At 58.6% G+C, this 12049-nt stretch overlaps 2 protein-coding genes across 3 annotated transcripts in view; one reads left to right on the forward strand and one right to left on the reverse strand.

The window, feature by feature from the left end:
- Positions 1-5530, forward strand: part of TECR (trans-2,3-enoyl-CoA reductase) — a 44826-nt gene extending 39296 nt beyond the window's left edge. For both annotated transcript variants that reach the window (XM_048831689.2, XM_048831690.2), the window contains 3 exons: positions 511-599; positions 2925-2970; positions 4084-5530. In XM_048831689.2, the coding sequence (XP_048687646.1) occupies positions 511-599; positions 2925-2970; positions 4084-4211 (263 nt within the window). In that variant the 3' untranslated portion in view covers positions 4212-5530. The remainder of the gene's footprint in view (positions 1-510; positions 600-2924; positions 2971-4083) is intronic.
- A 2270-nt stretch (positions 5531-7800) lies between these two features.
- Positions 7801-10145, reverse strand: NDUFB7 (NADH:ubiquinone oxidoreductase subunit B7). Its single transcript, XM_048831691.2, has 3 exons — positions 9960-10145; positions 8849-9017; positions 7801-7976 (listed from the first exon to the last, which is right to left on the reverse strand). The coding sequence occupies exons 1-3, from the start codon at positions 10069-10071 to the stop codon at positions 7886-7888; spliced, it is 372 nt and encodes a 123-aa protein (XP_048687648.1). The 5' UTR covers positions 10072-10145; the 3' UTR covers positions 7801-7885.
- Between the last annotated feature and the right edge of the window lie 1904 nt (positions 10146-12049).

The following is a 12049-nucleotide window of genomic DNA, read 5'->3' on the forward strand; positions in this document are numbered from 1 at the left end:
TAGCAGTGTCTGAACAGCCTGGCTGGCAGATCCTCGATCTCCAGGCACAAGCACCGTGGAGGCCTCAGCCCCTCTGGGCAGGACATGGCACCCTGACCGGGATGTGGCTGTCCCAGATCTGTGTAGTCCCAGCAGCCGGGGAGGGGGTGGGGGAACTCTCTGAGTCCTGGCCAGCCTGGCACACTGCCTCTTTACTGCCCCATCAGCCCCATGTGTCCGATGGTCACCCCGATGGTGCCCAGTGCAGCAGAGCAGGGATGGGGGAACATGCCATTGCCTCGGGCTCCAGTGGGCTGCAGGAAGCACTGGCCTGTGTGTGACTGGAGATCTGACACCCGATCCCGAGGTCCTGCAGCAGCATCTTCCTGGAGAACGGTCTGACAGGGCTGTCTTCCCAGTGCCTGCATGTTCCCCCAGAAAGCTGATGCCACTCCCTGGGAGGTGGGGCGGGGGGGGTCACTGTTCATGTGAAATAAATCCATGCTGGATTTCTGCTTCTCTCCCTCCCAGGCTCCAAGACCAGGAAGATCCCATACCCCACTAAGAATCCCTTCACGTGGCTCTTCTTGCTAGTGTCATGTCCTAATTATACCTATGAGGTGAGCATCTCTCCCCCCCCCGTCCCCCTGCCTGCAGCGAACTGGCAGGCTCCCTGAGCTGAGGGCTGCCTGGCACTAGCCGCCCCCCCCCCCCCCCCCCCCGACCCACAGATCTTGTTTCTGGTCTCATTGGAAGCATCTCCATGAGCTGCAGCTCCCTCCCTGAGACAGGTGGCTAGAAAATGACCTTCTACCTGCCTCCTGCTTGCTGTTAATTAATAACAAGCTTGTGTCACTGTTCACCCCAGAAATGCAACTGTCTGGGGTGGAACGCAGCAGTGGCTTAACAGCCACACAGCTGAGCACATTAGGGAGAATGCCCTTGTCTAACTGAAACTACAGGGGGAATTCAGAAGGTGGTAGGACTTGAATTTGGCCAGATAACCGGGAGTTAACAGCCCTGCTTCTGGGAAAAGTGCCAGTGATCAGCAATAGCTGGGACCTCGCTTTCACTCGACACAGCACCCCTAGTGCTACGCTAGGACATTGGGGTCGGCCCTGACTGAGAAGGGAGAGCGCCTCCTACTCAACTTCACACCCCACTCCCTGTCAGACAGCCCCCCCAGTGCCACACCGGGGTCAGCCCTGACTGAGAAGGGAGAATGCCCCCCGGCTGAGCTCTCGACTCTGCTCCCTGCAGGACAGCGCCCCCGTGTGCTGTACTGGAGTCAGCCCTGACTGAGAGAGCAGAGCACCCCCTGCTGAACTCCCCACGCCACTGCCTGCAGGACAGCGCCCCTATTAAATCAGCAGCAGCCATTAGCATGCACCTGTGCTCTGCCTGGCCCAGCCCTGCATAGCTCCTGGAGCTGATGAGGCGAAATGGCCGCAAATGCCCAGCCTGGCACCACCAGCAAAGCCTCGGTCCTGAAGCCAGCTCCAACTTGGCAGTGTTGGTGATGCTCACAAGGGGTTTGGGTGTTCAGGGGCTGTACCTCCAGCCAACTCTAGGCTCCCAGGCCCTGGCAGAGCTGGGTTCGGGGGGGCTGAATTTGACCATCATGACTCCTAAAGTTGGGCATGAGTCAGTTCTCCAGGCACCACCCTCCATGGCTCTGCTTCCTGAGAGCTCGTCCCTTTGCTGGAGTGCCACTCACCTGCCAGGAAGGGATCTTTCTCTGCCCAGGCTGGCAGCCGCCTTGCATGTGCCCAGCCACCCCTTCCTCCAACTCAACTGCTGCCAGGGCTGGGGACTCCCCATTGCTGGGGAGACCAGGTCCCCCTGCTGCCCTGATCTCAGCTTGGGGAGTGCCCTGCCCTCTCCTGATCCCTGGTGTAGGTGAGGGGGTGAAATTCCCCTTGCCAGTCCCATCATCCCCAGCACCCTTATTCCTGCCCTAGCTTCTCCCTCCCCATAGGGGGCACAGGGTGGGGGAAGGATTTCCCCTGAGAACTGGCCCCTTTGACTATACTTCCAGCCCCTGGGCATTAGGTCACCCCTCCAGGCGGGCACCCGCACCCCCAGTGCTGGACAGCCCCTCCCCAGGAGGGTCTGAGATTGCTGCTGCCATTTGAGTCCATGTAAAGGAGGGCGCAGCAGACTCTGCACAGAGAATGCAGTTGATGCAGGCGTGCTGAGCTTGTGCCCATTTGGAGGGAGCACTTCACCGGCTGGGCTGGAGTCCCTGCCTCCCACTGCCACCTATGCTCTGGGCATGCGGCTTGGGGCACTATGGGTTAATAATGTGTGGTGGCTGGGGGCATTGCTCTGTGTCACAGGGTCTGCAGCTCCTGCTCACAACAGCCCTGTACTAGCTGGGATAGCAGGGGACTGGGTTGGGCTTGAGGGGCACTGGCAGAGATGGGGGGAGAAGCCCAGGGCAGGGGCAGCAGGTAGGCACTGGGATGGGATTGCCAGCATTAAGTGCATGCCTAGCTGGTGAAGTCCTGCTTGGCCAAGGCAGCAGGCTGTGAGGTGCCCTGCTGGAGCCCAGGATGTGCCCCCACCCAGAGGCCAGTCCATCTTCCCACAATCATTCTCCCTGCCCATGAGGGCGTCAGAGCTGGGGCCTGGCAGGGGCGTTTCGCGTAGAGGCGAGTGCAGGGAGTCTTAGCGGCCAGTGTCACCAGGCTGCTTCCCCGTGTACCAGGGGTTGTATTGCGCAGCTCAGTTGTCTCTCCCCCCACCCCAGGGACAGGTATGTTAAAAGTCCTGATGTGGGCTGGTCAGTTGGCTGCAAATGGCTCAGTGAACTTGACTGAGTGCCCCCTTTCTGTGAATGAGCGCCACTTGCCGGGGCCTGGCCTCCCCTGTGGCCATGCGGGGGGAGGCTTCTGCCCAGCCCCTGGCTTCCCCAGCACTAACTGCAGCTGCTTCCCTTCCAGCTGGGCTCCTGGATCGGCTTCGCCATCATGACCCAGTGTCTCCCAGGTGAGCGCGGTGTGGGGGAAGGCGCCAGGGCCCAGGGATGCCACATTGTCTCCCCACAACGTCCAGGGGGCACAGGCCAGGCGGGTCTTGCCTTCTTGCTGCCAGGGCCACCCATCCTTGTTCTGTGGGAACAATAAGCCCCTACATGGCCAGCAATAGGGCTCCCAGCATGTCACAGAGATCATCTCCCTCTCGCAGGGGGAAACCGAGGCAAAGGCAGGCCAAGGGACCTGCCTGAGGAGTCGCTGTAGATGGGGAATAGAATCCAGGAATCCTGATTCCCACCCCTGTCTACTTGACCACACTCAAGGAGTTTGTTGGGTATCAGCCCAGTTCCTGGCAAGTAGGATGAGCTGGGTTCATAGCCCACCTCCCTAGGCTTCCTGCGCTCGAGGCTCGTCCTGGTGCCCAGCTCTGAGGGACCTGCCCCGGTCTGCAGGGAGTAGGTGAAGCAAAGACTGCAGCATGAGCTGCCCTGCAGCCGAGGCTCTTGGATGATTTGCCCTGCTGTGAGCTGCTTTCCCTGGCATCCGCTGGCTGCCTTTTCTCAGGAGTGGCACTGCCCAGGGGCCTCCAGCCCATCAGGCAGAAGCCCCCGGCTGCTGCCTTAGGGAAATGCAGGCACCACATCTTGTCAACATCTGGTTCTTAGTCCCTTTGGTGGGAGGAGGAGGGGAGCTAGTGTGGGGGCTGGCCCAAGGGGGCAGCTCTCATTTTACGTCCGAGCCGAACCAGAGCCAAGCCCAAGCGGCTCGAGTCGTTTTTTCAACCTGACCCTTCCCATTGAACCTGAGTCAGTGTTGCTGCCGCCTCCGGCCGGGATGCCAGGAGGCTGACTCAGCTGGGCCCAGGGCACCATGACTGTTTACCTGGGTCCTGCCAGCCCCTGCTGCAATGTGAGAGGTGCTGACACTCCTCGGTGGAGGTGGCCAACAGGAGCAGGGCACGCAGTTGTGCCAACCCCCCTGGCAAGGGGAGAGCTGACCCGCAAGGTCCTGTTTACCTATCCAACCCCTGGAGTAGGGTCCCCTCAGGACTGTAGGGTGGGGGTGATGCTGGGGGGGCCAAGAGAGTGCCCCCCCCATTCCTCACCATTTTCCTCTCTGCTCACAGTGGCCCTGTTCTCTCTGGTCGGCTTCATCCAAATGACCATTTGGGCGAAGGGGAAGCACCGCAGCTACCTGAAGGAGTTCCGGGACTACCCACCCCTGCGCTCACCTATCATCCCCTTCCTGCTCTGAGCCACCAGGGGCTGCTGGGGCTTTGTGTATTGGTGCAGTCCAGGGAGGAGCCCATTCCCCACGGGGGTCTCTGCACCCCTCATCTGGCCAGCTGGCACAGGGCTCGGGGGAAGCTGTGCAAACTCTCACCCTCCTCGCTGCTGGGGTTTCTGCAGCTGCCCCTGTGCTCCTGTGGGGGCTGGCCCCACCCTCCCAGGGAAGCCAACATCCAAGCCCTGCTCAGAGCTAGTTTCCATGCTCTCCTCCAGCTGCGCCATGCACCCAGTGAGCCCAGATCTACAACCCTGCCTAACTGGAAACTAACCCAGGGAGAAGCTGCAGCTGCCTCTGGCTGGATGCAACCACTCAGAGCTGTGGCCTGGAGGAAGGACTCTGGCCTAACCTCAGGCATCTAACCTGGCCCTAGGCACCTGCCAATGCGGCCTGATCCCAGAGGAGCTGAGCGCTCGTGCCCCCAGTGGAGCTGGTGGGAGTGGCAGGTGCTCAGCCCTACTGGAGACCAGGCCCCTTCTCTAGGTATCAGCTCAGGATCATAGGTGCCTCATTTTAGGCTCTTGAGCAGGAAGACAACTTCTTTCCTGGGTCATAGCTCCATGGCAGGGCCTCGGGGGCGAGTGCTGGGCTGAGGCATGGGCCCTGTTCAGCACTCCTCTCCTTCTAAAGCTGCCCAGGGAGCCAGGGGGCTGCTGCAAGACACGGCTGGGCTCTGGCTTCTACCCTGCACCCCAGGCTGATGGAAAGAGGGCAGGATGGTAGCTAAGGCTGGCAGGGTCTGGTCAGTCCCCTAGCCCCAGGCTGCCTTTCCCCTGTGCTCTGCTGGCCCAGGTGTTAAGGGCATCAGGCCTGGAGCAGGCCCCCTGGGCAGCGAGTTTACAGATCAGTCTGTTTAAAATGATGCTCCAGGGTCTCATGCTGGGACAAGCAGGAGTCAGGACTAAGGCAGGGTGGTAGGTGGGGGTGGTGTGGGGCAGAACTGAGCCAGGAGTGGGGTGACAAGAGAAAAGGGAAGAGTAACAGCACTACTGTGTAGGGAAAGCAAGGAGCAGCAGGTCAAGATTGAGGGGCAGTAGCAGGGCTGTGTGGGGGAGCTCAGATGGCAGCTGCTTGACTCAAGCCAGCACCGTTAATTGTAAGCACAGTAAAGTGTTTTCTTTTGTACCATTCTTCTGTTCTATCCTTCCCCGTGTTGCTGAGCAGCTGCCCTGGCCTGCAGTCCCAGGCTGTAGCTCAGGCCTGGCTCTGCCGGGATGGCAGGGGCTAGAGCAGGCTATTCTAATAAAGACATGGGGTGAGGCCATTCAGCTCCCTCCTGCACTGGCTCCTTGGCTGCTTCTGTCTCCTTTGCTCTTACTCCGTGTGATTGCTGGGGAGTGAGGGGTGGCCCTGAAGAGCTGGTCTTTCCCTGCCCTGGGGGTTTGGTGCATGTTGGACAAGGCACAGGCCCCGGGGGGAGGGCTGGGCTAAGTAACCCATCACTGAGAGGAGTCCTGGGGAAGGCTCTGGGGTCTGCAGGAGAGAAACCAATGGGGCAAGGGGTCAGGGAGGGCAGAGACTGGCCAGGGGCCAGGCTCTTCCTCTCTGAATGGCTACACCTGGAGCTCTGAGTCTCCCAGAGGGGCTGCACCTAGGACAGGGGCCTCCCTGCGTGCCACCACACCTCCACTGCAGCATGAATGCATCATGGCCCCTGTGCCCAGGATTCCTTGCTATAAGCCAGGCTCGCTTCCTTGGGCCGCTGTTTTGTCCCATTGTGGCTCTGATTTGGACAGCTGAACTAGCGTCTTGCTCCAGCTAGGCCCCCCCCAGAGCAGCAACCACTACGCAAGTAGGACTGAAAATGGCCCTGCCCTAGCACAGGAGCTGCAAGGAGCCTCTGCCAAAGCGTGTGTCCAGGATCATTCTCCCTGTCCAAGACACAGCAATAAACCAAGCCAGCCCCTGCCCAGCCATGTCTCAGTGCTCCCCCCCACCTCTACAGAGGGGATCAGCTGGGCTCTAGGCATGTGTGGGGTGCTCTTTGCATGGCCCCTGCCCCTGAACAGCAGGCACTGTGCCCTACTTAAGGGCCAGGTGCAGCCACAGCTGATGCCACCCATGCCTCCCTGCACCCAGCCATGCAGCACAGCTGGGGAGGGGCAGCTCTGGCTTCTTTGTACACAACAGCAGCAGCAGAGACTAGGCACTTGGGATGAAGCAAGCCTAGCTCTGCCCTCTGCTGCTGGCAGACATTTCTCCAAGGCCATGGCAGGGGCAGGGAAGCAAGAAAATAGTCCCCTGGGCAGGTGCAGCACACCCTAGGCTCTCCAGAGCAGCTGACAGCATGCTGCCCCCACATGCCCTTGAGGGGCAAGGGAAGCTGGGCTCAGGGTGTGACAAATCCACCCCCCTGAGTCAGAGCTGTGCCAACCTAACCCCCACTGTGGACACAGCTAGCGTGACCATCACTTAGCAAGATGGGTGCCATAAAACCCTTCCTTGGCTTTAGTGCATGTCGACACTACGGGAGCTGTGCCATGGCAGTGCGTGCAGTGTAGACATGGCCTCAGTCCAAAGGTTCCCCACACAGAGAGCAGGGAGCGAGTCTGAGCAGGCTCCAGGCCGGGGGTAGATTCCCAGCACTGGCTGCCAGGGCAAGAACTGAGCCAAGTGCCTGTGGGAACTGGAACTCACAGCAAAGAGCATGAGTGCGTCTGAGCCCAGCGGAGCTCGTCGGTGCTGAGGCAGCCAGAGGGTGCTTTACACATGTCGCAACCACACACACTCCAACTCTGGGAGGAGCAGAGCATCACCCCCTCACTGAGGGGAGAGGGGGTAGCCCAGGGACTCCTGGCTCTAGTCACTAGACCATGTCCCCCTCCCAGAGCAGGAACAGAACCCAGGACCAGTGTTCCCTCTAATTTTTTATGTCCATGTGCGGAATGAATTTTGTTATGTGCACCAATATGGAGATGAGGTGACATATCACCTTCATATTGGTGCACATAAAATTAATGTGGGGGTGGGGCCAAGCACACTGGAGTGTGGGAGGGGGCGCAGGGCTGGGGCAGAGGGTTTGGGGGGTGAGGGCTTTGGGGTGCGGGCTGCCCCCAGGCTACGGTGAGGAGAGAGGACTCCCCTCAGCCCTCTCTTGCTGCAGCAGCTCGGGGCAGGGCAGGGCTGGGCTGGGCCAAGGGTGCGGTGCCTCTCCCCAGGCCATGGCAAGTCCAGGGCAGGTCCGCTGGAGCCAGCGGGGAGGGGCGCCTCGCCCCAGGCAGGACTGTGCTGGGGCCGGCATGGACGAGCACCTCTCCCCACCACAGCCCTGAGCCTCTGCACAGGGTTTAACAGGCAGCTGCGTGGCCACGCAGCTTAATGGGAACGTAGCCCAGGAGTCCTGACGCCTCCCACTCTATGCCACCGCTCTCTGCTCCCATAACTTCAGGTCCAAATCTGAAGAAGCTCTGAAGCTGGTCCAGTGAGAGAGATTACCTCAGTCACCCTGGCTTCCCCATCCCTACCAGCACCTGCAGTGATGGGGCATTACAGCCTCAGTGCGATACGCGCTCATGCCCTGCCCTGCCCACCCCACTCCAGTCACCACTCCAGATGCTGATGAGCCATTATTTATTCCCTTACATATGACACAAGTAGAGGATTCCTCCAGCCTCTCATGTGGATGGGGACACGGGGCTTTGCTATGCTCCAGCCGCCTTCTCCTGCTCCAGCCTCTTCTTCCTCACCAGCAAGCGCCGCTCCCGCTCAAATTCCTTCATACGCATCACGTAGCTGGGGGGAGAGGAGACACTAGTCGGGGGTGGGGGTCCACCTGCATCTCCATTAGAAGCAAGCCCCTGCCCCGGCATGCTGCACCCCACACTGCAGGGGCAGACTGGCACACTCTGCATTAGGTACAGGCAGATCTCAGAGCTGTTTGACTGTCCCACTTGCTGGGGGGGCTCACTGAAATTAGGTTCACTGCTTTAAACCAATCCCTGGGATCTCTGGCCCCTCCACCCCCCACAATCCTCTGCCCCACATCTTCCACCTCCAGATCCCTCCTCCAACCCACAATCCCCACGGTGACACAGCCAGGCCAACCACATAACCACGTTCTATGTAGTACCCCTCCCTTCACTCCCTGGGGTCTACTCAGCCTAGGCCCAGGGCTTGACCCTCTGTGGGAAGGGCACTACGCATGTGTTTCATCACCATCCTGCAGGGTTAGCCATAACAGTGGAGCCCAGGGAATCAGCAATGGCCCAGAATGCTGCATTCTGAGATGGCTTCCGCAAAGAGGGAGAGAGGAGACGGTTTATTTCTGTGCTAAACCCCTGCCATAGCTGGTTACTGGGGACCATCAGCACATTCTTCGGCTTAAATACCCTATGTGGGAAGGGCAGGTGCCAATCACACCTAGCTCTGGCAGCACCTCTCATCAGTAGATCTCAAAATACCACGCAAAGCAGGCCAGTTTGCCCCAGGTCACCCAGGACACCGGTGGCAGCTGGGAATAGAAACCCTGGTCTCCTTTGTGCTCTCTCCACTAGGCCATGCTGCCTCTCTCTACCCCTAGGGCTGCCACCCCCAGCTCTGTGGCCCTGGGATTGGAGTAGCCTGTGGATGGTGCCAGGAGCTCCCCGGCACAGGTGGCCTCGTACTCAAGGTGCTCGCAGTAGTCCCAGTCGTGCCGCTCATGCTGGCAGGCCAGGAAGTTGGGGAAGTTGTCGCGCTTGCACTTCATCAGCTTGATGAGGTAGTGGGCGCAGTAGTCGCGCTGATCCAGGGGCAGCTGAGCGTCATTCATCTGCTGCTGCGTCGCTACCATCACTGCGGGGGACAGAGAGGAGGGGCAGAGGTGAGGCTGGGAGCAGGACGTGGGAACTGAACCTGGGACCTCCAGAGCTAAAAACACGAGCGTCCCCCCACCTCCTGGGCAAAAAGCCAGGCTCCACAGGGGGGCCCGTAACAGCTGCCTCCTACGTGGATCGGGCACAGAGTGGGACTCTGAACGCCCTATACAGGACCCCTTCTGATGAAGCCCCAAGGGGAAACTGAGGCATGGGGAGAGGAAGCAACTTGTCCAGGCTCACAGAGGGAGAGCTAGGGATACAAGTCAGGAGTCTTTAGCTCCAAGCTCTCTCTCTCTCCATTTCAATTACACGGATTATTATTTATACTTGTCTCAGGATCGATGCCTCTACACACAGGACGGGGTTCGGCTGCCCTCTGTAAAGATCTTGGGTTTACACCGGTCCTTCCAACGCAGAGCACTGACTGACCCTTGTAACAGGCAGTTCAGACGCTCCTCCAGTGTTGAAACGCGGCCACCTCTGGGGTGGGGCAAGGCAGCTGTTAAACACTCACCCAGAACAAGGGTGAAGGGGGATCCGCTGACCCTACAGGCTCAATGGCACCAGCCTCCCCCGCAGCAAGGACAGAGCCCTGCGGGAGGCTCCCCCCCTCCCCACATTAGGGCCCTACATTGGCGACATCGGCTCCCTTCTGCCCCCCATGCGCCGGGCCGGTGCAGGCGGGACCCCCACGGGCTACTCCCAGCTCGAAGCAGGGGGCTCCGCCCTCGCCCCTCGGTCCCTGAACCTCCCAGCCCGCCCGGCTCACCCCGGCCCCTCCCCCCGGGGGCTCACCCCGGCCCCCCCCGCCAGGCCCCCGGGCCTCTGCGCTGGAGGGGGTGGGGGGGCCTGAGCCCCCCCGGGGAGGGCGGGGCCAGTGGCGAAGGGGCGGGGCCAGGCCGCCGTGCCCCGGGCTCACCCCGCTCCTTGCGCTCCGCGAAGCCCAGCTCCGGGTCGAAGCTCGGCATGCGGAGCGGGTCCGGCTCCACGTCCTCGCCGCCCAGGTAGCGCCGGGCCAGGTGCGCCCCCATGCCCGCCGCGGTCACCTCGGGGCCGCGCCGCCGCGGAAGCACTTCCCCCACACCCGGAACCGGACGTGACGAGATGGCTCCGCCCCCCAGTACCAGAGAGTTCACCGGGCAGTTCCTAGATAGGGGGGGGAGGATTTCCGGTTTCTGGCCGATGTCGTCGTGGGGGCGGGCCCTCTGTTCGCCCCGCCTCTTTTCCCCTGAGACCCCTGCTGCTGTCCCTCCCTCCGGCGCGTGGGTCCCCCAGAGGGTGTGATCCCGTTCGCCAGGAGCAGGGACACCTCAGCCAATCACCACCCTTCTGCTGGGCGGGAGGGGGGGGCGGAATTTGCATGTAACATTCTATTGGCTGCCACAGCTCCTGGGGTAAGACATGGGCCTCCCGGTGGGTGAGGCCCAAGGGGGGCCTGTTCCCCAGCCTCCGCCAGTGTCCGCCCGCTGCCCGTGCTGGGACCCCTCCTTGTCTGTGTATGTACAGCGCCTAGCGCGACCACAGTGCACCTAATAATGTACAGCACCGAGCACAACTGGGGCCCTACCGTAATACACCTAATAAATGTCTGCTAGCCCCAGATTGGCTGGGTACATGTCATCTCAGGACGGGGTGCAGAGACAAAGTTTCTTGACACCTTACATGGCTGCTTCTTGGAGCAGCTAGCCCTGGGACCCACAAGAGGGGAAGCAATTCTTGATTTAGTTCTAGATGGAGCAGAGGATCTGGTCCAAGAGGTGAATATAGCTGAACCACTGGTAATACTGACCACAATATAATAAAATTGAACATCCCTGTGGTGGGGAAAACACCAGAGCAGCCCACCACGGTAGCATTTAATTTCAGAAACGGGAACTACACAAAAATGAGGAAGCTGGTTAAACAGAAGTTAAAAGGTATAGTGCCAAAAGTGAAATCCCTGCAAGCTGCATGGAAACTTTTTAAAGACGCCATGATAGAGGCTCAACTTAAATGTATACCCCCAAATTAAAAACCATAGTAAAAGGACCAAAAAAGAGCCACTGTGGCTGAACAGCGAAGTAAAAGAAGCAATTAGAGGCAGAAGAGCAACCTTTTAAAAGTGGAAGTTAAATCCTATTGAGTAAAATAGAAAGGAGCATAAATGGTACATAACATAAGAATGGCAATATTGGGTCAGACCAAAGTCCATTTAGCCCAGTATCCTGTCTTCTGACAGTGGCCAGTGCCAGGTGCCTCAGAGGCAATGAACAGAACAGGTCATCATCAAGTGTTGCTCATTCCCAGCTTCTGGCAAACAGAGTCTAGGGACACCATTCCTGCCCATCCTGGCTAATAGCCATTGATGGACCTATCCTCCATGAATTTATCTAGTTCTTTTTTGAACCCTGTTATAGTCTTGGCCTTCACAACATCCTCTGGCAAGGAGTTCCACAGGTTGACTGTGTGTTGTGTGAAGAAATTCTTCCTTTTGTTTGTTTTCAACCTGTTGCCTATTAATTTCATTTGGTGACCTTTAGTTCTTATGTTATGAGAAGGAGTAAATAACACTTCCTTATTTACTTTCTCCACATCAGTCATGATTTTATAGACCTCAATCATGTCCCCCCTTAATTGTCTCTTTTCCAAGCTGAAAAGGCCCAGTCTTATTAATCTCTCCTCATAGCCTACCATGCCCCTAATCATTTTTATTGCCCTTTTCCGAACCTTTTCCAATTCCAATATATCTTTTTTGAGATGGGGCGACCACATCTGCACGCCGTATTCAAGATGTGGGCGTACCATGGATTTATATAGAGCTAATATATTTTCTGTCTTATTATCTACCCCTTTCTTAATGATCCTAACATTCTGTTCGCTCTGGCAAGTGAAATGTAAAAATATAATTAGGAAGGCCAAAAAATAATTTGAAGAACAGCTAGCCAAAGACTCAAAAAATAACAGCAATTTTTTTTTTAAGTACCTCAGAAGAGGAAGCCGGCTAAACCATCAGTGGAGCCGCTGGATTAC

The sequence above is a fragment of the Caretta caretta genome, chromosome 20 (genome assembly GCF_965140235.1).
Source record: "Caretta caretta isolate rCarCar2 chromosome 20, rCarCar1.hap1, whole genome shotgun sequence".
Classification (NCBI taxonomy): Eukaryota; Metazoa; Chordata; order Testudines; family Cheloniidae; genus Caretta; species Caretta caretta.

Coding starts and splice junctions, on each gene's coding strand:
- NDUFB7 (XM_048831691.2), bottom strand. CDS start 10,071: ATGGGGGCGCACCTGGCCCGGCGCTACCTGGGCGGCGAGGACGTGGAG. Junction 9,018..9,959: donor CGCGGAGCGCAAGGAGCGGG/GTGAGCCCGGGG, acceptor TGTCCCCCGCAG/TGATGGTAGCGACGCAGCAG. Junction 7,977..8,848: donor GACTACTGCGAGCACCTTGA/GTACGAGGCCAC, acceptor CTCTCCCCCCAG/CTACGTGATGCGTATGAAGG.